A 26,501-nucleotide genomic window follows, 5' to 3' on the forward strand; every position below is an offset into this window, starting at 1 on the left:
TGCTTAGAGCTCTTAAAAATTATTTTCTTAAGCATCTCAACTAAATCTTAATAGTCTCCAGAGATGGACCTGTCAATCAGAACAAAATATTCTGGAGTTTAAAGAATAAAATTTCAAAAATGAAATATTCTATATACTGTCAGACCTTACTATTTTCCCACTTTAAGATCTTCAGTATAAATTTTATTTCCATATATCCAATAAATATTATCTGAGAACCTATGATATGTCAATTCTGTGTTTGGGCATGGACGTACACAAAAGAATAAGTGATTACCTTTGAATATTTACAGGGAAACAAGAAGAAATAGCTAGCTCAACAATGAATACAAAATGTGGCAGGTGTTATGATGGCAATATAAGCAAAGTGCTATAGGGAGTTGATACACTTGATACACGTAACAGGAAGCTTGCAAGATGAGAAGGGAGGGTTAGGTAGAGTAAGTCAGCAAAAAGACATGATAATAACAACTTACTAGCATATGCTAGTAAGAAGCTTGCAAGATGAGAACGGAGGGTTAGGTAGAATAAGTCAGCAAAAAGAATGATAAGAACAACTTACTAGCATATGCTATGCAAAAGGCACTGGCATGGTCCCCGGCTCCAAAAGATGTGGCCACCTTAGTAAAGAATTTACTTTGGAAGTATGCCAAATCCTTTAGGAGTACTGGATAGAATAATGGTCTCAGGGAGACAATAGGTACTTCAGGCAAAAAAAAAAAAAAACGACCTAATTTAGATATGCATGGCAGGAGAAAAAGAGGAGTCTGATCCTGAGGGGTAGTTAGGGGGCAGTATAGTAACATAGAATATTATTAGCTTTGATGTCAGACAGAACTGATTACTGTATAACTATTTATAAGTTCTGATAGCTGTAATTTCTTAAGCAAGTTACTTAACCTCTCTGAGCCTCATTTCCTTATTTATAAAATGAGATTAATAATAGTATGTAACTCATAGAGTTGCTGTGAAGATTAAATTAATTAACATATGTATGATATGCAAAAGAGTTCCTAGCACATAAATACTACCTAAATGTTAGTTCTATTATTATCACTACTTACTATTTATTATTTTTATTATTAAATGAGGCAACATCGAGGAGACTTAGAGCGACATCCAGCACATAGTAGGTGTTCAATATGTTATTACTGACTAGCTGACCAGATGGATGGTATAATTGCTGAGAATTACAGAGACAGAGTAGGTCACTGGGACAGGGGGGAGAGAATTGGATTGGATCTGAAGACCTTGAATTTGAGGGACCTGTAAATCATTTGGGCTAGGTAATATTATCATGCAGTTACAAGGCAGGTTTTGACCTCAGGAGGGAAAAGCTGAGACCTGAGATAAAGATTTTAGACTTGCTGACATAGAGATATGGTCTAAAGTCATGGGAATGAACTAAATTCCCACAGAGAGAAGTCTATTGAGAAGAGGGAAGAGGACAGAATTACCAATATTTAACAGTAGGCAGAGGCAAAGAAGCAGTAAAATACTTTGGAGGGAAGAAAAGCAAAAGCCAGGGAAGAAAGCAGAGAAAGAAGAAGTTTCAGGAAAAGAAGGAAATGAAAGACATATCAGAAAGGTTAGCTGTGTCACTTACTATTGAGAAGATGAGGACTGAAAAAAAAAAAAAACACAAAAAGATTTGGGAATTAGGAGGATACATGTGCCCATAAGGTACATGGCTCCAGCTGCGTGATACAGTAGAGGAGGAATAATTGGAAGATAAGTGGAAGCAGAGAAAATGTAGACTATGCTCTCAAGAAAATCAAAAAATATATATAGAGCAGTAGTTCAATAGCAAGGCAAAAAGGCAAAGATGAGGGTGTGTGTGTGTATGATGCGTTTTATTTTTTAAGGTGAAGAATCTTTGAGCATATAGAAAAAGAGCATGAAGATGTTTAAAAAGAGGTATTGATGCAGAGAAACTGTTGAGAAAACAGGAAGGAAATGTGAATAAAGCACTCGTGCAAGAGACATTTGGATTTGAGATCTCTATGGCACCTCTAAGCAGTAATGCCTGACAGGCACTTTAAAATATGAACTCTGGAGAGAGGTCAGTGCTTCACACAAAGATGTGATCTCATCATATAATTAGAAATTAGGGCAGAACTCATATTTTTAGTGAAGGTACACTTTATACTTGAAGATGTCACTAGATATTAATTTGCTCCCATACCAAAGAAAATGTAGGTGGAATTTCATTAATTATAATATTTTTATATTAATTCTTCTCAGAAGAAGAAGCAATTGAGGGAGTTAAGAAGAGAATGGTGATGAAGCTGCACTAAATAAAACAGTGTGCTGTAGCCATCACCAAATCACTAATTTAGAGTTCTGCTGCTCTGATCTTCAGAATTTCTCTATGGTCTTATGGTTTTCAATAAGGAAAATGACTTTTTAAGTCAATTAATATATATTTCAATGTAGAATAAGTGCTTTTTAACTTTTTAAAAGTATGTAAGAGAAGGTTAACAGTTGGGATGATGAAAATGACAATTTAATATAAATTAAAACACAAGTATAAACAAAAGTATGAAGACTGTTCACTGCACAATTTCCTAAGGGCAGTTACCATGCCCCACTCTTCTCTGAATCCCCAGTGATGCCTTCCATGGGAATATACACAGAGAAGAGGCCCAACATATATCTACTGAAGAAATGATTATAATTTGGAAGGCATCTATGAGATTAAAACAGCAAAACTTTGAGTCAGTTACTTGTTACCTCTTTTTTGCATTCAGGACCATTCAGAGTCATTCTTAGATCATTTTAATTTCATCAAAGCATATACTTATGAAGCTTCAGAAATTTGGCATAAGATATGAAAGACATGAGGATATGTTTATATTATGCCAAAAAAAATCTTGCAAATGAACCACAAATATAATGCAAAATTTTAGAACCCATGCTAACCCAAACCAAGATACCAAAGACCTAAAAATTTACTGGAAATGTCAAAAAAACCTTGTGGTGGTCAGTTAAGGACTGTAGTTGAAAATCTCCCTAAAGAAAACCAAGATCCAATGGTGTTACTGAAGATACAAAATGAGGACCAGACCATGTTTCTTCTAGCTCTAAAGCAGTGGTTCTCAAAGTATGTCCAAGGATGTAAAAAATTTTTTCATAATAATAGTAAAATGTTACTGTCTTTTTCACTTTCATTCTCTCATGAGTAGAAAATAAAATTTTCCAGGAGGTACATGACATGTAACATCAACAGACTGAATGTAGAAGCAGATGTGAGAACACAGCTGTCTTCTATTAAGCCAGACATTAAAAAGATTTGCAAAAATGTAAAGCAATGATACTCTTCTAACTAATTTTTGTTTTGGAAAATATAATTTTCATAAAAATATATCATTTATATCTATATGCAATGAGATTACTATTATTATTCTTAAATGAATATAATTTTTCTATTTTAATATCCAATACAGTAAATATTAATAAATACAACCTACATTAAATAGACGTAATGTAAATAAAAGTTCTTTGGGGTCCTCAATAAAATTTAAGAGTGTAAAAAGGTCCTGAGATCAGAATGTTTAAAAACTGTCACTCTACATAGTTTGATAAATGATGAGTCCATGGAAATAATTAAGCAACATGTTCTCTGGAAAACTGAATGTGGCCTCACTATGGAAGATTCTAGAGCATTAATGGCAGGAGAAAATTTTCTTACAGAAGTTTATAATTAAAAAAATGAGTATATAGTAACAATTACATTTGATTAGATTCTTTTAACCATCACCACAACCAAGATACAAAATAGCTCCCTCACCCTAAAAAACTCCCTTTACTATTTCTATGTAGTCACACCCTCCTCCTATCCCTCACTTCTGGCAACCACTGATATGTTCTCCATCATTACAGTTATGTCTTTTCCAGAATGCCATGTAAATGGAATCAAACTGGATTTAACTTTTTCTTTCGAAATGAGCTGCTTTCATTTGGCACATCTCTGAGAGTCATCTAAGTTGCTGAGGCTATCAATAGTTCATTTCTTTTTATTTCTGAGTTTTATTACATTGTATTGACTTATCACAGTTTATTTATCCATTCACCCACTGAAGAACATATGTGATATCTAGGTTTTGGCTACTATAAATATGTTACAATGAAGATTCAAGTAACTAAAGGAAGCTCTTAATTTCAGTCAGAGGGTAAAGTAGCCTTGTGGCTCTTACCACTGATACCATATTTAAAAATGAGCCTTGGAATATCTTTCCACTTCTTTGTGTCTTCTTCAATTTCTTTTAATAAAGTCAGAATCAACATAGTTCAAATGACCTTATTACCCAAAGCAATATACAGATGCAATGCTATCCCTATCAAAATCCCAAGAGTACTGTTTAAAGAAATAGAACAAAAAATCATCAGATTTATATGGAATCACAAAAGACACCAAATAGCCAAACAATCCTGAGAAAAAAGAACAAGGCTGGAGGTATCAATCTGCCTGGCTTCAAATTACACTACAAAGTGGCAATAATCAAAACAGCATAGTATTGGCAGAAAAACAGACACAAAGACCAATGGAACAGAACTGAGAGCCCAGAAATAAACCCCGTATAGATAGGCAAATAATTTTCAACAAAGGAGCCAAAAACAGAATAGAGAAAGGAAAGCCTCTTTGATTAATGATGCTGGAAAAATTGGAAAGCCACATACAAAAGAATGAAACTAAACTATTTGTCACCGTACACCAAAATTAACTCAAAATGAATCAAAGAACTAAAAATAAGACTTGAAACAATAAATTGCATAGAAGAAAATATAGGTACTAAACTCATGGACCTTGGATTTAGAGAGGATTTGATCTCAAAAGCAAGGGAAGTAAAAGCAAAAATAAATGAATGGGACTATGTCAAACTAAAAAGTTTATGCATAGTGAAAGAAACCATCAACAAGACAGAGAGACAACCATCCAAATGAAAGAAGATATTTGCACACAACACCTCCAATAAGGGGCTAATATCCAAAATATACAAAGAACCCATACAACCAACAACAACAAAAAACAAACAATCCAATTAAAAATGGGTAGAGGACCTGAACAGACACTTCTCCTAAGAAGACACACGAATGGCCAACAGACATATGAGAAGATGCTCAACTTCACTAGCTATTAGGGAAATGCAAATCAAAACCACAATGAGATACCACCTCACACATATTAGAATTGCTATTGTCAACAGGACATACAGTAATAAGTACTGGAGAGGCTGTGGGGAAAAAAGAACCCTCATACACTGCTGGTGGTAATGTAAATTGGTACAGCCATTATGGAAAACAGTATGGAGGTTCCTCAAAAAATTAAGAATAGAATTACCATATGATCCAGCAATTCCTCTTCGGGGTATCTATCTAAAAAAAATTTGAAAACACTTATCTGTAAAGAAATATGCACCTGATGTTCATAGCAGCATTATTCATGATGGCCAAGACATGGAAACAACCACAGTGTCCTTCAATAGATGAATGGATAAAGAAGATGTGGTACAAATATACAATGGAATATTACTCAGCCATAAGATGAAATACTGACATTTACGACAATAAATGTCAGTTTATAAATGTTAGTTTCTGAGATTATTGTGCTAAGTGAAATAAATCAGACAGAAAAAGTTGAGAACCATATGATTTCACTCATATGCGGGATATAAATCTGAAAGCAACAAATGAACAAGACAAATGAACAGAGACTCATGGACAGGGACAACAGTTTATTGGTTACCAGAGGGAAGGTGGAGAGTAGGCGGAAGGTAGATAAGGGTAAAGAGGGTCAAATATATGGTGACGTAAGGAGATTTGATTTTGGGTGGTGAACATGTAATACAATATAAATATGATATATTATTGGACTGTACACTTGAAAACTATATAATTTTATTAACTAATGTTACCCTCAAAAATTTAGTAATAAAAAATAAAAATTAAGTTCGGTGACTAAAAAAAAAAAAAAGAGCCCTGTTCCTATATTCTCAACAAAAGTTTTTTAACAAATTTAAAAATACCATCCAAAGTTCCTAAGATCAGTCTACATCATTTACATTAAGGGATGCTTATTCCCCATTTATTGAAGGAAAGTCAACTTTTTTTCAAATAAAGTCCTTGAGCGTTTATTAGGGGTTCCAATTCCAATCTTCCCTTCTCCTCTACCCATTTGAGAGACTCTCATTAACCTCACCTGATTAACAAGCATCACAAAAATAACCCATTTTCTGGTATTTACAGAACCATGTGTTTCGAGGTCTGACTACTGAGTCAAACAACTCGCAAGAGACCACATCAAGAGGCTTCCTTGTCTCCTTGGACCCAAAAGAGCAAAAGATCTCCTTCTCGGGCTCTGATTATTATATAAGGTACAACCAAGCTGGTAATATGAGACTTACAATCAATAAACTATCTATAAAAATTCTGGGTGCACCAGCATGCTACAAGACCTTTTGTGTTTTCCTACACTCAATATAACCATAAATATATACACACCATTCTCTGCCACAGGGACCTCAGAACTGGCTCACAGCCATTGATAACAGGCAGCTTTAGGTACATGAATAGCAATTTAGAAATCCTTTTTTTATGCCAATAGGTCCTATTCATAGAACCATCATCCACTGAAGTAAATGAGAATGTAACAGAAAGCTGGGAGGAAAGAAAAAAATAGCATTTTAGAGAGATTCAAAGAAAACTCTTAAAAGGACCCATAATTACAGCAGCCAGCTTTGAGCTATAAAATCATGGATTTCTTACAGTTTGTATGGGCCATGCCCCAGCACCCATTTGACCCAGAACCCTTCAACAGTATGAAAAGCCCCAGAATGTAAGGAAAAAGTGAAAGCCTTAATTACCCTGGTATGACTAGTTTGAAGGAAATCAATCACACTACCTTAATATTAATAGTTATATATAATTTACACAAAGACAGTCCTTTGCATGTTTTTCTAATATATTTGTTGCTATTGGCATTACTGTATAGTTACCGAATGAACCATAGTTTTTAAATTCTGCAATTTAAAATTGGTCTTTATTGAGTTGTGCTGTTTTGCAGAAAGGCTTCTGTGCAGTAAGTGTGTTTCATCAAAAACTTCACTGCTAGGTGCCATGCTGGATTGCTTGTTGGAGGAAAGTGAGAAGTAGGAGCGAAAATTGCTAAGTATGACTATATAATAACCACTTGGCCATGAAAAACAAATCATGACAGTATATCATGTCTATTAGTTTATTCATTTAGAGATACAAGCTCCTTTTTAAAAAACAAAAACAAAAACAAAAACATTGCTCAAAGGCTCTGCAAACACAAAATCAAGAGATCAGAAACCATGGTTGAAAATGTTGAATAGCACTACTCAGCCACCTTTGGTACTTACCTGCTCTGGAGAGCAAGGACAATTTCAATACTATTTTGAATCTGTAGTGGCCACAAAAATATGCAAAAACTACTTGCTAAAGATAATGACAATAGCATGATAAAATATTTACTGAATATCAGCTACATTGTATCAGGATATACAAGACTTAAAAATTAATTCATGCAACAAGCACAACCTGAGCATACAAAAGATCTTGGTTTCAATGACCATTCCTGTTTTACACACACACACACACACACACACACACACACACTCTCTCTCTCTCTCTCTCAAACATTTTACCCATTCATTATTTACCCAAGTAACACATATGAGGCCTAGATTCCTTTAAGAAACCTAAAAGTCCAGTGAAAGTGTTGTCATCTTATTTTCGACATGCTGAACATATCAAGTCTGTAAATGTTGCTTTCAAAACCGCTTCCCAGATATTTTCTCATATGAAGTATAAATGTTTTCTTCTAGTCTGTTTGTCAAGTTAAGTCTACTATCCTATACAACATGCTCATAGTTTCATCCCACTTACTCTGTATTTGCTATAGTTCTCTTATTAGGACAGCTAGCTCTCAATGCTCTTCCCAAAGCTCATCATAGTCCACTTACAGCTAAGACCAAATTTTCTAGTTGATGGAAGACATGATCCTACTACTGAAACATATTTTTGTAATATGTAGTCGTATCTTCATACTTACATGAATAATTAGATTTGAAGAGTCTCAAAAGATTCTTTTTAACAATATAGATAGAAGTCCTAATGATGGCAGTTTCATATGAATATGTGAGTCTACATAATGCTACCTTCAAATGGGTATAAGAAAACCATCAACTAACTTGACGAACTCTTTTCTTATACAAGTCAACAACAGATTTCCTTGATTCTGCTAGAACCTAGCAATTTTCTTTCCTGTTTTGTGTTTTCAAATTGTTGCCCATATACCTAATGACAACTGAATTAAATCTTTTCCAGTTTCTTTACTTAGTTTACACATTGATAAAATGAGAGTTGGATAATGCCTGTATAGGCTCTTTAAGCTCTAAAACTTTAATATTCATCTTTATATTCTGGTTTTTATTATTTTCATTGTAACTTTTCAAAAAGCACAATTTCTGTTGTATAAGTATGGTAGAACAGAGATTGTTTTTCCTCACTTTATACTGTCATTTTTTTCCACTTGCCACCTACTTGACAGTGCCTTCCCCTCTTAAGAAAGCTAGAAATTTTAAAAATCTACATGCTTGATCAGAATCTTATACTTCCAGATTCCTTTTATATTGGTTTTTTCATTCTTTCTAGAAATTCTTCAAACTTTCTAATGAGGTGAAGTTTGAAAAGGTATCTTTTTCACTTTTCCTTCAAAGACACATGCGGCATGTAAAATACTTATGATTAAAAGACTAGAAGAGTAAAATTTCTATACTTCATCAGAATAGTAAACTACTTCATGGTTAGGAATGTTACTTTCAGGCAGAACTACAGCCTTTTCTGGTTTTCCTTGAGGGTTTCTGGGCTGGCTCTCTGCCTGAACTGCCAGACCTTCTGATGTCTGTAGTAAAACCACTCCTTTCTCACACCATCCAGCGTTTTTACATTTCACTTTACTACCAAAGTAACAAAGATTACATAAGCCTTTTACCAAATTGGGAGGAATTAGAAATAATTATTCATCTCTTTTCATCCTCCTTTCTTTGCAGGTAAGGTCAATCGCTTTTTCTCCCTTCTATCTTAACCCAAGTAACTTCCTTCTATGAATCATTTTACAACGAAACAAATAAGCAAAAAAACAAAAACAAAAACAAAAACAAAATATACCTGACATTACTATTCTTATAAAGGGCATTTTAGTAAATGTCACTTGGATTCAGTGCAATGTTTTGTTTACAATACCATCTGTTTTCATTGATAAAGTAATGTGGCTACCATGAGATCATACTAAGTAAGTAGTCATAGACTAAACTATGACCATAGACCAATGTACATTGGTACACTGTAGAATCAAGATGAATTTTAAAAAAACCCTATGCTTTCTCTGATTAATTTGCATAATATTCTGTTCTTATACCTTCCTGTTTTTGAAAATAAAGTTTTAATTTTAGAATAATTTTAAATTTCCAAGGAGTTTCAAAGATAACAAAGATCCCATATATACTTCATCGAACTTTCCTTAGTTAATATTTTACAAGACTATGGTACATTTATCGAAACAAAGAAAACAACATAGATATATTAATCTTAACTAAACTCTAGACTATCAGGATTTCGTCCGTTTTTACACTTATGCATTTGTTGCTGTTCCAGGATCCACTCCAGGATACCATATTGCATTGATTCATCATGTCGCCTTAGTTTCCTTTGGTCTGAGACAGTTGCTCAGTTGCTTTCCTTGTCTTTCATGACCTTACCTGACTACTTTTGAGGAAAACTAGTCAGGTGTTTTGTATAATGCTCCTCAATTTGAATTTCTTAGTTGTTCTTCCCATGATTAGTACAATGTTACGAGTGTCTGGGAACAATACTGCAGAGGTGAAGTTCTCTCCTCATCACTTTCTATCAAGGGGTTACATGATATCAACATGACTAATCATTGGTGATGTTAATCTTGATCATTTGATTAAGGTGGTGTTCACCAAATTTCTCTACTGTAAAGTACAATTTTCCCCCTTTTCATATCCTACTCTTTGGATGTAAAATCATCAAGTCAAGGTCATATTCAATGGGAATGGAGATTAACTCTACCTCCTGGAGGGGAAAGTATTTACTTATATAATTTGGAATTCTTCTTAAAGCAGATTAGTCCCTTCCCTTCCACTTATTTAGTCATTCAATCATTTATTTATATCAGTATGAAATCATCATTTACACTTACTTTATACTTTGTAATAAGTTGTGATATTGGGTTGTAATCTAATATCACACTATTAATTTTGTTTTTCAAATTGTTCTAGCTTTGGCCATGAGATGCTCTTTTAGGTTGACCCTTGTGTCCCTTTGATATTTCCTTATCCTTTTGATTTTTGAGTAGTTCCTTGCTTTCAGGCTCCAGGGTGACCTTTCATTCTTTTTGACCTATCCCTATAACTAGCCATTTTCCTAAGGAGTTCTGGTTTCTTTTATTGGTGAATAGTATTTAGAAACCAAGATCTGGGTGCTAAATATGCTCACTGTTACTGGGTATCACTGCTGCTAGACCCTCTCAGCAAACACAACTAGGAAAAAACATATTATATTAACCCATATCTATATTAATTTTTGTTTATATCCATCTCTCTGTGTTCATATACATACACACAAACACATGCTATAGACTGAATTGTATCCCATCAAAATTCATATCCTATTTTGAAGACTTAACCCCCCAATATGACGGTATTTGTGTTTGGAGATGAGGATTTTAGGAGATAAGCTGGTTTAAATGAAGTCATGAGGGAAGAGCCCTCATGATGGGATTAGTGATCTTATGAGACACCAGAGAGCTTGTTTGCTTTCTCTCTCTCTACCAAGTGAGCACACAGTGAGAGGAGGTTATTTGCAACCCAGGAAGAGAGCTCTCACCAGAACTCGAACATTCTGGCACCATGATCTCACACTTCTGGCCTCCAGAAGTGAGAATATAAATTTCTGTTGTTTAAGCCACCCAGTCTTTGGTATTTGGTTATGGCAGCCTGAGCAGACCAAGACAATACATAAACATGATTATATACCGTCTCTGACTCAGTCTAGTACCACAACATTCATTCTAGCCTTATATCCTTGTTTATCTTTAATTTTTTTCTATGTCTCTTTTAAACTGGTAGACTGTTAATATCTAGTATTAGTAGCTATTATAGGCTTGAAATATATCTTACTGAAATAGACATTTATTATGGATATAGATTTGTCTTCTATACATGCAGTGATTCTTCCAAATTATTATCCATGGACCTACAGAATATCTTATCCACCATCATGGTATTTTATGCAGCATTGTTTCTGATCAAGAAACTTACTTCACAGCAAATGAAGTATGGAAATGGGCCAATGCTCATGGAATTCACTGGTCTTACCATATCCCCCATCATCCTGAAGCAGCAGTAAATTGGCCTTTGAAGACCCAGCTACAGTGCCAGCTAGGTGGCAATACCTTGTGGGGCAAGGGAATGCTCTAAATCTGTGTCCAACATGTAGTGCTGATTCTCCCACAGCCAGGATTCACAGGTCCAAGAAAGAAAGAATGCAAACGGGAGTGGCTCCACTATTACCTAAATGATGTATTAGCAAAATTTTTTGTTTCTCTTCCCCATAACCTTAGGGTCTATTGGTCTAGAGGAATTCATTCCAAAGGGAGGGATGTTTCCATCAGGAGACACAGTGATTCCACTGAACTGGAAGTTGACACTGACCCGGCCACTTTGGGCTGTTCGTGCCTCTGAATAAAAGGTGCATTACTGTACAGGCTGAGGTGATTGATTATAAGGGGCGTTACTGTACAGGCTGAGGTGATTGATTATAATTACCAAGAGGAAAATGGATTGTTACTACACAATGGGGGTAAGTAAGAGTATGTCTGGAATACAGAAGATCCCTTGGGGTGTCTCTTAGTTCTATGTCCTGTGATTACAGTCAATGGAAGCTATAACAATTCAATTCAGGTATGACTGCTAATAGTCCAGCATCTTTAGGAACGAAGGTTTGGGTCACCCCACCAGACAAAGAACAAGGACAAGCTGACGTGTTTGCTTACAGCAAAAGGTAGTGGACTGGGTAGTAGAAGAAAGTAGTTATAAATACCAACGACAGCCATGCGGCTAGTTGCAGAGATGGGGACTGCAACAGTTATTTCTTCCGTACTTCGTTATGGATGTTTGTATATGTATATTAACCAGATACTTTTGTTTTCTTTTTTCTCTTATCCCTTTATCATCTAAGATGCATTATTAATTATTACCTTTACATTAGAGCATTGAAATCATAGGACATCAAGAAGAGTGACTATCACCGAAGGATTTCACATCCTCTTCTGGGGATAGGTTAGCATGCTTTCAGTTGTATGTGGGATAGCTGTATCATGTTAGGTGAAAGCATGCCTTTTTATTATCTTTATTTGGAGATTAAGTATGGTGTAAGGAGATGTGTATGAATGCCAAGTCGACAAGGGGTGGGCTGTAATGGTTTTTTTCATATGTCAACTTAGCTGGGCTACAGTCCCAGTTAACCAAACACTAATCTAGGTGTTACTGTGAAGGTATTTTGCAGAAGTCTTTAAAACAGAGCTGCGGCTTCCCTGAAAAAGAAGAAATCTTCCACCTGTGGACAGCAGCTTCAGTCTGTACTAGAATTCTAGCCTGTTCTTACTGACAGCCTGCCTTATGGACTTCAGACTCACTTAGCCTAAGCCATTCCTTGCAAACACTTCGCAATATATGTCCCCTACTGGTTCTGTTTCTCTGTTTGACCCTGACTAATACAATCTTTCACCATGCCACATGACATAAGAAAAATTCTCTTTCTATCAAATAGCCCAGGGCTCAGATTCAAGGTTAAAGGATTAAGGCTTGCATTCACTGTTTACCAAAGAAGAAAACGCCAAATAGCAAAAGCAGCACAAAAATCAATCCCCTTCACCACAGGAGCAATATGAAAAACAAATAAGTTCAGTGTAAAATTTTCTCCGTAGGATTATCAAAAATTAGCACGTTTCATATGTAATATTCAGTTCTTCTGAGACAGGCATCCACCTACAACAAACCACCATGGGCTAATCAAGATCACAACCATATCCTCAGACACTATGATCAAAATATATGCTCAGAAATACAATTATTATTTCTTTTCATCTTATCTTCAAACAAACCTCCAGTCACCCTATCTACATAGAAAGTATGTACATACATATTTCTACAAACAAAAGAATGTACTTGTTTTTTAAACTTCTGTGTTTTTATGTGTTTTTCCTGTGTGTATTCAATTGTCCTAAATCTAAAAATAAAATTTTAAGTATATCCAGGCAGTTAGAAAAGCCAAGTGAATCTACTGCTAATTAAAAATAAAAATCTTTTATGGCATCTAAAAATTTTATGTCTTTTCGGAAAGAACTCTTGGGACTTGGGACTTCTGAAAATGGGAATAAATAAGTAAAATTAATAATCACTAGTCTTAACCTTGCTTTCTCTACTCTTTTACATATAAAAGTCTTATATGCTCAAGTGATGTAATGGTAAAATGCTTTTGGCTTCCATCCATTTTGTCTTAACTCTTACTTCCTCTTCCCACTGCAAAATAATACTTCAATTGTGTACATGAAATGCAGCCATGTGTTTATAGATTTCTTTCACAGAAATATCTTACATAGTTGTAGAAAGGAAAAAAAAAATCAAGACCTTGGACATATTTTATCAATTACGTCATAATATCTAGAAACAGCCCCTGGATTCTACCAAAGATTTGATATGACAACTAATCTGTGGTTGTAAGCTTCAGACTAATTTTTATTTATTGGAGTTGCAAAAAAAATGTTAAAAAATAAATGGTATTTTTTAACCAGCTGACTCCAAGACTATTGTTTTTCTCTATCTTCTAGGAAACAATGTTCACTGTCCAAGAAGCCACCTCTCTTCCTTATTGTGACAAGAGTCCATATGTTGCAGATTGGAACAGAACAGGCAGTCACCGTCTAAAAAGAAATCAAACTGCTCTCATTCCAAATAAATCTGGGAATGAGATTATCAGAGCAAGCTGACTCAAGTGGCAATGAAGCTTCTAATTCCCCAATTCCACTAATATAGTTGGCTGGGAAGAAAATTACTTTCACAAAGATTTGTGTAAGTACATAAGAGTGAAGGGCAAAAATCACCACAAGCCTATCCATTTGTACACAGCAGATAAAGAGTAAATGTTTATACAGTTTATTATCTAACTCCTTGTATTTAACCAGTGGTATCACCAATTTTCTTAAGAAAATTTCTCTAATTTTTACCCTGTATTCATATACATCAGACCCTGGGAAAACAGTACGTAGCCAAACAATCTAATTCTGAAAATCTGGGAATTGACGTTTTAGAAAATATTTATTCCACAAATTCATTATGTACTGAGATGACAAATATGTTAAAAATTATCCAGAGCCAAGAACATGTAGATATTACACATGAAGAGGTAGTAGGTGTGTCTTTTCCTATTTGAATGTCATCAATCTGCAAAGTTATAGTTTAGAAGAACCTAAAGTAATCTTATGCTTTGGTCTATTAGCTATCATTTAAAAACCAGTGTTTGTGGTGAGAATAGAGTAGGAAGGTGCTCCAGAATAGAATGTAAGAATGAAGCTTTGCTCCTGAAGGCTATATAAGGTCAAGTTAAGGCATGGACAGAGTAGACACCAGATTGGTGATGTGCTAACCATTTCCCTTACTGCTTAAAATGAAAATGAAAAGTGAGAGAGTTGATTTAATAAATTGTATATTTATCACCAGTTTATCTTTTTAAAATTGCTGGTTATATACAGTTAAAAAAAATCACATTGTCATTTTTCAGGACACAGTCTCATAAGTAATGTTTGAATAGTATTTGCTCCTACTTGTCTTATCATTATATTTGTTATGAATACAAAACTGAATGTCATCTCAGAGAATTAAGTTGAAAGAAGCAATTCCTAATTAGAGGGAGGGGTAAGTGGGCAGAAAAATCTTGAGGAAGAGAGAAAGGCTGATATATTCTTAAAGCAAGCAAAGCTTTGTATCATTTCTTTTGTTCTGAGTAGTTATATTTAATTTATTTTGAATGCTAAATACTACTAAACATAGAGGACAATTTTTTAAAGTTTTAGTGAGATAAATTTATATACCATCAAATTCGCCTATTTAAAGTGATTCTTAGTAAGTTTAGAGTTGTGCAACTATCACCACAATCTAATTTTAGAATAGTTCCAACACCCCAAAAAGAGACCTCGTGCTTATCTGCAGTTGCTCCCTATTCCCACTCCCTGCACTTGTCAATTTACAGTCTATCTATAAATTTTCCTTTTCTGGACATATCATATAAACAGAAAGATACAATTTGTGGTCTTTTGTGATGACCTTCTTTTAGTTAGCATGTTTTCAAAGTTCATCCATATTGTACCATGTATTGGTGCTTTGTTCCTTTTTACTGCCAATATTTCATTGTATGAATATATAGCCTTTTGGTTATCCATTAGCCAGCTGATGGACATCTGACTTGTTCCAACTCTTTGACTATTATACATAACGCTGTTGTGAACATTCACACAGAAGACTTTGTGTGGATGTATGTTATCTGGAAACGGAATTGCTGGGTCCTATGGTAATTTTATGTTTAAGTGATGATTTTTATATTTATCAAAAAGGTAAAGGATTTTAAAAGATTTAAATGTGGATCTAGAAAAAAGTACTGAAGAGGATACAGGTTATAATTATATTATAGCTCAAAAAAATTTGAGAGGATGGGAAGATAACTGTCTAATCCCTGAGAATTCCTCTATTATTGAAGCTATATAATATTTAATTAATAGAAATCATTTCTCATTTTACTTTAGTTATATTTATACTGCCCTGTCTCTGAGCCCATTTTACAATTTTAATGATGATTTTTAGCATGTCTAAGGTAGATGTGATACCCACCACGTTAACCCGTCATGTTGTTAAGGAAACTTGAAAGAGAAATTGGAGAAATGTTCTCTTTTTGACTGAGCAATTCTTTAGGCCAAAAAGATATCTATGAGCTAGAAAGAGGAAAAAATAAAGAGACGTTAGAAGAAAGGGGGAGATAGTCAGATGGGGAAATGCTGTGCCAATTATCAATAATAATTAAAAGTAACTGTAAAATAAAATTCCAAAACTAACCACCGAAGTGGCTCTAGCGATTTGTACTCCTACAGAACTGCATGAAGGTCATGTTTCCCCACACCCTTGTTAACACATATTACTGAACTCTTCGATTTTGCCAATTTATTGATTTTAAAATGTTACATTTTTAATTTTCATTTTTCCAAGATTAGTGGTAAGATTTTATATACCTATTGACTATTTGGGTTTATTCTTCTGAGAATTACCTATTTGAGGTAGTTTGTCTTATCAATTCAAGGGAATTTCTATATTATTGATGCAACACTCTTATTGTTAATCTTTTGAAAACTTACTATACCTTCCCTTGAGGCTATTCTAAATATCTCTATCCTCTTCGTAGATGTTATCCTTACTGTCACCTTTCTTAGTAGATAATCTCCCTTCATACTTTACTGAGACGATTGGATTTTAAAAAAATCCATTCCACAAATATTTTATGAACCCCTACTGTATAGCAAAGATACAATCTTCATAACATATAGGAGATGTTATAACATATCATATGTAAAAAGACAGTTATTCTTGCACTCATGAATCTTAGGGTGGTGGTATATTGGGCGTCAGAGTACTGAAACAGGAACAATGGGAGACACATACTTTACATGGAGTGACCAGAGAAGTACCCTCTTAGGAGATGATATTTCAGCTCTCATCTAAAGATGTCAAAACTAAGAAGGACAGGATTAAGAGTGTTAAAGGCAGCTATAGGTATGATGCAGCATGTACTAGACACTGAAACGAAGACCAAGGCCAATGCAGTTGGAACATAGGATGCAAGAGGGAAAGTGTAAAGTCAAAACAGATGAACATAAAGGGCTCTAAAAGCAAAATGAAGGTAGGGGTTACTAAACATTTAAGAAAGAGTGGAATGAGATGAGGTAAGCAGAAGTGAGATCACGTAGGACACTTGAAGACAGTAATTTAGATTTTATTCTACATGCATTGAGGAGTCTTTGACGAGTTTTAGGCAAGGAAAGTAGATGGCTATTTTTGAATGATCTTTTCAGTTGCTGTGGAAAATGGTTGTACAATGTTAAGAACAGAAATAAATAAAGCAGGACACTTAAGAAACCTCTGCAGAAGTCCAAGCTTAGACTGTGGTGGGAGGAGCGCATACATTTTGGAGACAGAATAGAAACAAAAGAATGTGCATATAGATTGTTTGGGAGAGGAGAGGGAAGGAGGGACAGAAATCAAGGACACACACACACACACACACACACACACACACACACACACACATCCATAGATATCCTTAGCCTATCAAAATTCTATACTATCTTTTAGGACTTATCTCAAATATTACCTCTTCCACAAACCTTTTCTTAGTGTCTTTATATTTCTTTTATAGCCCTTATAGTCTATATAGATGATAAATATTTGTATATTTGCTTTACTTTACTATTAGAGTACTTGAAGGTAAGGGCTTTTCTACAACTGCTATATATTTAGGAAGCCAGATATTTTTTTCTTTTATAATAGATGTTTAATAAAACTTTAGTTGATTTGTTTGGTGTTATATGAAAATACAAAAATAGCCAGATATTTAGAAATCTGCAGAATTACAAAACTAATGTTATTTTATAAGGATCATCTTTGCATAGTCAACAAACAAATATCAAACTGAGTAAAAAAGAACACCAGAGAACCTTGTAAATAATCAGAGTTGCTTGTAACTTTTTAAGCCATTACCATCTTTCATGTGATAATTATCTTCCAATGGTTTGGCTCAGCTGTGCCCTACTATTTGCTCTTATTTGTCATTAGGCCTCACATTTTATTTATTCTCATTCTATAGCATTTATGCAGGAAAACAGCAATGTATGCTCCCTTGCCTGTGATTCTTCCCATAGATAATAGAAAATAAATTGCAATTAGATTTTGGTAATTGTATATAATTAACTCAAAATGAGCTGTTAATTATAAAAATATGTTTTTCACTTCCTCATTATCTCATTTATTTTAGTTCCAAATTCTTAATGCCACGTTGAGTAAGTTTAATATTTTAAATATACACAGTATTTTTTAATACTAAGATAATTTAAATTTCCAAGTAAACAAAATTTAGCTTAAAATTAAATTTTATCTAGGGAGAAATTCGAAGAGCATTCAAGGTAGAAAGAAGGTCATTTCCCATAATAATTCTTGATGATACTTTATTTTCTAAAATCAGCAGACATTTTTATTTAAATAATTCTACGAAGGCTGCTCACAGCTATATGGCATTCTCCCTTGACTCATCCCTACTTTCTGGGATTAGTGAAGATAAGATCATTTCCAGAGGCAACTGAATAAAGGAGACAAATGAACTCATTGCCCTTACTTCTTTTAAACTCATATCAGATTAAATAAGGATTGTTGACAGAATTCTTGGTTTTTCCAATGACTGTCTGTCAGACTTCAGAAGCAGCTGCAAGGGTTTCTTTAAACACTATAATGTAGATTAACATTTTAAAAGGTCTTATTAAAGGTGTATTAGGAAAGATTTTTTTTGAAAGCAGTGCATAGTCTTACCTTATTTGAATTATTTGAATGTAGGACATGCATGCCCAGATGTACCAAAATTTTTAAAGCATGTATATCTCTTAGACTGGAGTGATGGCTTTCAAAACTTGCACAACACTTACCTGAATAGCAGTGATGAAAACTTTTATAAATTGCAAGTGGGAGTTTGAACTGCTATCACCTTTTGAAAGAGGAAATTGGCATGGACTATTGTCATTTATAATTATATATTTTATCAAAATATTCTTATATAGAAATAGCCTTTGGCCTAGCAATTTCATTTTGGGGAATTCATCCTAAAAAAACAGAAGTAGCAGAACATGAGAATAAGTAGTCATGCTTGTTACAGCACTGTGTGTAGTGGTAAAGAACTTGAAATAATTTGAATTTCCAACAATAGAATTGCTAGATAAATTACGGTGCATAAAGAAACTGTGGACTATTATGCATTTATAAGAAACAAGTTAGTATTTGTATTAGTTTTCTTTTGTTCCCATAACAAATTATCACAAATTAAGTGGCTTAAACAACGCAAATTTATTATTCTACAGTTCTGTAGATCAGAAGGATGACACAAGTCTCACTGGGCTAACACTGAGGTGCAAGTTCCTTTCTGAAGGCTCCAGGAGAAGATATTTCCTTGCTCATTTGGGTTATTGACAGAATTCAGTTCCTTGCCATTGGAGGACTGAGGTCCCCATTTCCCTACCAGCTGCCAGGTGAGGACTGTTCTGAGCTTCTAGAGGCTACCTGCATTCTTTGACTTGTGACCTCCGTCCTCCATCTTCAAAGCCAGCAATGGCAGGTTAAGCTACTTTCATGCTCCGAATCTCTCCTCATTCCATTTTATCTCTCTGAACCAGCAAGGAAAGATTGTCCACATTTTAGGACTCACGTGATTAGACTGGGACCACCCATGTAATCCAGGATAATCTCCCGTCTCAAGGTCTGTTCCCTTGATCATATCTGCAAAGTCCCTTTACCATGTAAGGTCACAAATTGAGAGATTCCAGAGATTAGAGTGCAGACATCTTTGGGGGGCAACTATTCTGCTTACCATAGTTCTACATCTAAAAATCTGATAGATGACCATTAAGTACTGTTAAATGAGGGAAAAAATTAATAGGTAATATGTTCAGTTTGATCTCAAATGTTTATAGATATTGTATACATATGTAAACATAAAGAGATGTATAGAAAAATACAAATCAGGGTGCTAACACTAATTCAACCAAGAAAGTCAGGACAAGGAATAGTATAAGGAACAAAAGATGACAGATCCTTTCTTGATGTGTCTTTGGATGTTTTACTTTTTATAAGAAAATGTTTTCTTTTGAAATCTAGCAAAGTTTGATTAAAATAAAGTAGAATATAAAACAAAATGTATAATGTCAACACATCACATATTCATAAAGAAATATATATTAAGATTATTTTCAGATGATGCAATTATGGGTACGCATTATTTACTTCTTTTGGCTAATCAGCATTTCATATATTTTTCTTAGCAAGCAAGTAAATATATGAAAATATAGCTAAATATGAATAGCATTAAGAATAAGGAAAATTATTTTAAATTAAAAACAAATGTAATAAAAAGTTCTTATACATCAACTAAAAAAGACATGTAATGCCCTTACATAAAAAATGTGGATATAGTCAGAAAATGAAAATTCTGCAAAGAAACACAAAGGGCTAACACACATACAAAAAGATTCATCCTAATTGAATATTGAATAATGAGTAGTGAATATTAAATTATAGTGGCATTCTATTTTTCCACCTATTAAACCGACGAATATTGTTTATACAAATCAATTTACATGGCTGATAAAAAACAAATCTCTAGAAATAAAAGAATAAAAAAGACATAAAATTATGTTTGGCAGAAAAATGGAAGGAAAGGACAATACACAAGACATGTTACAAAATTTTAGAAGCCTTAAAAGCAGATAGATGAGTTCAAACTCAGCAAACTAGAAAAATCAAAACTGAAATATTTACTCGCTGGGGCAGAGGAAGTGATTATACAAGCTGAAATATGCCAGAGAACTCCTGGAAGGCTCAGAGATTGGAGGAACCAGGCAGGAATGCAGGGGGACTGTAAGCATGGCTGATTAAAAGTCTGTATAGCAATAAAATATCCAAGACGCCCTCCTTTATCTCTAGAGCCAGTCAACTATCTTTCCTCACCCTGAGAAGACTGGAAGTTTACTCCTCTGGAGAAGCTGAATCAGAATGACTTCCACTTTGGGGACCTAAATTACAGTTGAGGGCAGAAATATCATATAGTTAAAAGGGTATTAAGTGAAAGTCTATATAATACGTGCTGGGTCCTAGTCCTCTTCCTCTACTAATGCTCCCATCCAGGCAAAAGATTTATCCCTAGAGAAACTGAACACCCCAAGAGAAAAGACCTACAGATACTAAAAGAGTGTCACCAGGATTCCTACCTGATTACCTCACAGTGAAGTCTATCAGTTGACAAGCCCTGCTCCTCTATACTAAGAGCTTTCAGTAGCTTTTCACTACTTTGTAAATATAAATGGATCATCAGACATCTGTGGAAGAAAGAAACTTGAGTTTGGTGAAAATAGAGACAATAGAAAAAAGAAACTTCAAAATCTAATATCCTCAGAGATAGGAAAAAAATATTGCATATATAAAACAAGCGCAGATTCTTATACAAAAAAAAAAGACATTCAGAGAATAAAGTGTTCTTGGAAATTACTGCAGTTAAAAATTTAACAGAAGTATTGAAAAATAAAGTATAGGAAATCTTTTAGAAACTGGAAAAAAAGGAACAGATATGAAAGCTAGGAGAGAAAAAGAAATAAATGAGAGATGATTCCAAGAGACTCAGCATCTGACTAATAGACTTCTGGAAGGAAAAAATATAAAAATAATATTAAAAATTGAAGAAAACTGACAAAAATTTCCCCAAACTGAAGGAAGTTTCCCATTTGAAAGAATCCATTGATTACTCAGCATAATAAATGAAGAAAGGTCCAGAACATTGGCATTAATTTTTAGAATAATGCAGAGAAAGACAAGATTCTATACCAAATTTCTCAATAGTAGCAAAAACTAGAAGATAATAAAACACAACCTTCAATTTCTTCTGAGGAAAAATAATTACCAACCAAGAATTCTAGATCCAGCTAAGCTATACAATAAGTGTAAAGATAGACGTAAGACATTTTTCGGAGGTATGAGGTCTCAAAAAATTACTGCCTTTGTTCTTTTTCTCAGTAAGCCATTGAAGGACATGTTTCTAAAAGATGAGTATAAACCAAAAAGAGGACAACATGTGACCCAACAAAAGGGGACTATAATCCAGAAAAGTAAAAAAATTTCCATGATGTATAAGGGAAATTTCATGATGAATCTTTAGACAGGGAGCTTAGAGAATAACCAATTCAGGCTAGTGAGGGATTATAAAGGGATCTAAGAAAGATAGCTTTAAAAAAAAGAAAAAGAAAAAGAAAAAAGAAAAGAGGAAAAATTGCAACAAATGAAAGCAATGAAGAGACATGATAGAATAACTAATGTATCTGAAGTTGTTTAGAGAATTATAATTTCTGGGTGAATCTGGGAATGACAAAACATGAAAAAATAAGTTGCAAAAGGCCAGAAAGTTTTGTGTTTTGTGTACTGTTATATGCCCCAAAGTTTAGAATGTACCAAGCATCTGGTGGGAAACTTTATAAATATTCGAGTGATTTAATAAATGAATGAGGCCATAGAAAATAAGGCATTTCTAAATTTTAAAGAAAACAAATTATTACATAAAAACTAAATCTAATAATCATACAATACGCAGCTCAGCTGTGTATAAAATATCTAAGGTCTTACTGTAAGCATATTGTGATATAGCAATATTGAGAGAACAGAAGGAAGGAAATAGCATGTGTGCCACTATATATGTTAGAGAATGTCGGGGAGAGAAAGAGGGAGAAGAAAAGAAAAGGAATGATAGGGAGAGAAAAAGAGCCATAAGATGGTTATCTGTGTGAGGTAAACTATCCTTTTGTTAGCAGAAAGTCAACACTAATGCCTACATAAATCTGTTATTCAGAAATATGGATATAAACATTAGAAGAAACAGATAAAAGAGGAAATACTTTAGGAAAGGAAAGGAGTCAAAACTTCTTGTTTCTGGAGTGGAAACTGGTAGGGGGGTTGAAATGGGGAGGAATTTGATGCGTATAGTTTGGGTGTTGCAACATAAAAAAGTTCTGGACCCTTTCCTCAGCTGCCTGGTAAGGTGCTTGGTCCTTCCAAGGAAGCTGAGGCCGCGTTGGGAGCGAGGCCCTCACTTCATGCAGCGACTAGCACCGCACCCAGCAGTGCTTCCCCAGCACCGCCTGCACCACGGCCTCCATCTCAGAGCTCGCACGAATCTCCTTGGCCCTCATCCTGCATGACAATGAGGTGATGGTCACAGAGGATAAAATCAATGCCCTCATTAAAGCAGCCAGTGTAAATGTTGAATCTTTCTGGCCGGGTTTGTTTGCAAGGCTCTGGCCAATGTCAGTATTGGAAGCTTCATCTGCAATGTAGGCGCTGGTGGACCTGCTCCAGCAGCTGGTACTGTACCAGCAGGAGGTCCAGCCCCCTCCACTGCTGCTGCCCCAGCTGAGGAGAAGAAAGTGGAAGTAAAGAAAGAAGAATCTGAGGAGTCCGATGACGACAGCGGCTTTGGTCTTTTGACTAAGCCTCTTTTGTAATATGTTCAATAAAAAGCTGAACTCTGGGAAAAAAAGTTCTAGAGATTGGGTGGACAATATAGTGAACATATTTAATACTACTAAACTGTCCACCAGAAAATGGTTGAGATGATAAATTTTATGTTATGCGTATTTACCACAATTAAAAAGAGAAATTATGGCAAAATTGTGCTAAAATTAGTATTGGGTTCTAGTTCTAAAAATGGCTTGAGTAGCTCCTATAGAAACAAACTATAAACTCTGGGAGGAAAAAAAAAAGGACTCTTGAGGCACTGAAGAGTGGCCAAAAGCAAGCAGAAACAAAATGAAGGTCAGTACTTGAAAGAAGACAGTATCATTGGGAGAGTTTCCAATTTTTTTTTTTTGCCTTTAGCTGAAGGGCTTGCTTAAAATACCAGAGGGCAGAGTCTGGGTAGACTGAAGCAGTTGAAAAGGGTAAAATCCTGGAGAGGAGAGAGAGAAAGAATGAAAGACTCAAATTCTATGTAACAACCCTGACAGTTCTGGTTGACCTTGTACTGCATATGAACTGGGAAGATTCAAGCATCCCAAGTAAATTTAAAATAACTCAACAATAATTTTCACTGCTACTTATTCAAGAGAGATAGTTTGAAATTTGAGTTCACTCAAGTTAACTGCCTGCCAGCACAAAAAATTAACTTTGTTCTAGAGTCAACGTTATGTAACTGAATTCTAGAGTCATTCATAATTAAGAAACAATCCAAAATTACTAAACATACAAAGAAACAAGAAAACATAACCAATACTCAAGAGAAAAGTTGACCAATGGAGATGAACCCCTCAAGATGAACCAGGTGTTAGAACTAGCAGACAAGTATTTTCAAAAATACGCTTATAATGAATAAAACAGGAAATTTCAGCAGAGAAATAGAAATTATAAGAAAGACCCAAAAGGAAATCCTAAAACTGAAAAACTCAATGTCTGAAATTTTTGAAAATCACTCTAAACAACATGAGAGTTGATGAACGAACTTGAGGATACAGAAATAGAAATTATTCAATATAAAAAATAAAGAAAAAATATTTTTAATTAGCAGAGTCAGGAACCTGTAGTGTAATTTCTAAAGGTCTAATATACAAGTAAATGTAGTCCCAAAAGAGCTGAGGAAAGAATAGGGAAAATATACATACAGCTAAAAAACAATAGCCAAAAGTTCTTCAAATTTCATGAAGAGAGAATTCTTGGACATAGCTTTGGGGGTGTAAATTGATTTAACATTTATGGAAAGCAACTTGTCAATGTAAATCAAGAATCTTAAAGTCATATACACTTTGAGCTAGCAGTCTACTTACAGGAATCTATACCAAGGACAAAGGTACAGATAAAGTAAATAATTTACATTACAGAAATGGTCTTTAAGGCATAATTTATAAAAATAAAACCCTGTATTATACAACAACAAGCTTATAGATAAATACTGAATCATAGATGTCATACTATAAATACTTGTTCAGTGAATTAATATATTTTTGTAAAATTTTAATGATATCAGATACAGTGAAAAAATCAAAAAGTAAAATTCTTTATAAGCATAATCTCTATTACTCAATATAGTATAATTATAAAAGAAAAATAGGGGCTCAAAGGATTGTCTCTGAATGGAGGAATATAAATACTTTTTATTTTCTTTGTTACACTTTTCTATATAATTCAAAATTTTATAATGAGAATGTATTTATTTAAATATATGTGATCAGAAAACTGGATTCACCAATATGGAGCTATAAATATATACCAAATATATTATCTGTATCCTACATATTCTTGCCTTGACCCACCACTCAAGTTTACCTTGGTCCAGAGTTACTCCCATTCATATCCAGGTTGAGCTCTCGGGGCTTAGTAAGCTCTTTATCAGCAACCAGTTCTCTTGACTTAAAGACAGCTTGAGTTCTTAACCTGTAAAAATAAATTCAGAGAATTTTTAAACCTGTGGAACCTAAGAAACTGAATGGTAAGCATTGAAAGACCATTCTCTTCTGGCTAGACTCTCAGCAATTATTTTCAAATTAAAACTCAATATGTCAAAAATAAATGGGTACTTCCTAAATACACATAAACACAAATCAGTTTCACAAGAGTTTGAATTTTCTTTATTTATATAGGAGTAGGGAAAGACTGAGTTGGTTAGAATAGCATTTAAAAACTCAATATTACAGATGCTTTAGGAGCACTTTGAATTTCCTCTCTAGAAATTTAAAGCTTCTCTCTATCCACTGCTAAGCAAGTATATTTTGATCACCAGAGTCTAAATAGAAGTTGTAGTAACACTAAGTATAACTGAACTTACCCAGCATATCCAAAGGTGGCACTAACTTCTCATACTGACAATTCAAAAAAGCTGGCGCTACATGTCACTAACCAACATTTTATCTGGATCACAAAAATACCCCCAAAAGAAATGGAAGAAATTCTATCCATCAATGCTAACTTAATCCCATTCTCAACAGAGAAGGAAAAGCAATTGAACTTAGTATGTTCTTCTACCAGAAGTCTGGTTGGCAGTTATTCACTGGCACCAAATATATGACCCTTACTACCCATTCTCTCACTTTTTTAGAAATGTTCTAGTGTTCATTTTTAGAAATGAGACCCATAAAACTGTATTCTTTAACTATGAAACAAAAACCATGAAAAGGTAAAAAATCAATAAAAAACATATTGTTAAAACAGTATTATTATTTCCATCATTTTCAAAAGATATTATACAATTGCAAGTATGCACAGTGATATACAAAGAGAAATATGTAGATTAATTACCCCCTAGGAACTTAGAGTTTAATAATAACATTTGATAGTGACACACCAGTAGGTAGGTAGGTAGGTGAACGCAGAGAGCAGAGGTAGCTATATTTACATAAGAAAAAAACGGACAAATCAAAACTTGTAAAGAGATAAAGAAAATCACTATAGAATAATAAAGGGGTTAATTCATCAAGAGGTGATAATAACAGTAAATATGTATGCACTCCACATTGGAGTCCCTGAATACTAACAGATCTGAAGAGAGAATTAGAAAACAATATAATA

General features: G+C 34.2%; 1 protein-coding gene and 1 pseudogene across 1 annotated transcript in view; one reads left to right on the plus strand and one right to left on the minus strand.

Annotated features, from left to right (window-relative positions):
- KIAA1328 (KIAA1328 ortholog) overlaps positions 1–26,501 on the minus strand; it is a 238,183-nt gene that overhangs the window by 54,161 nt on the left and 157,521 nt on the right. The window contains exon 8 of the mRNA XM_023531545.1: positions 25,263–25,370. Within this exon, the coding sequence (XP_023387313.1) occupies positions 25,263–25,370 (108 nt within the window). The remainder of the gene's footprint in view (positions 1–25,262; positions 25,371–26,501) is intronic.
- On the plus strand, positions 12,011–23,475 carry LOC105293559 (annotated as a pseudogene).

This window comes from Pteropus vampyrus, unplaced genomic scaffold (genome assembly GCF_000151845.1).
Source record: "Pteropus vampyrus isolate Shadow unplaced genomic scaffold, Pvam_2.0 Scaffold3, whole genome shotgun sequence".
NCBI classification, from domain to species: Eukaryota; Metazoa; Chordata; class Mammalia; order Chiroptera; family Pteropodidae; genus Pteropus; species Pteropus vampyrus.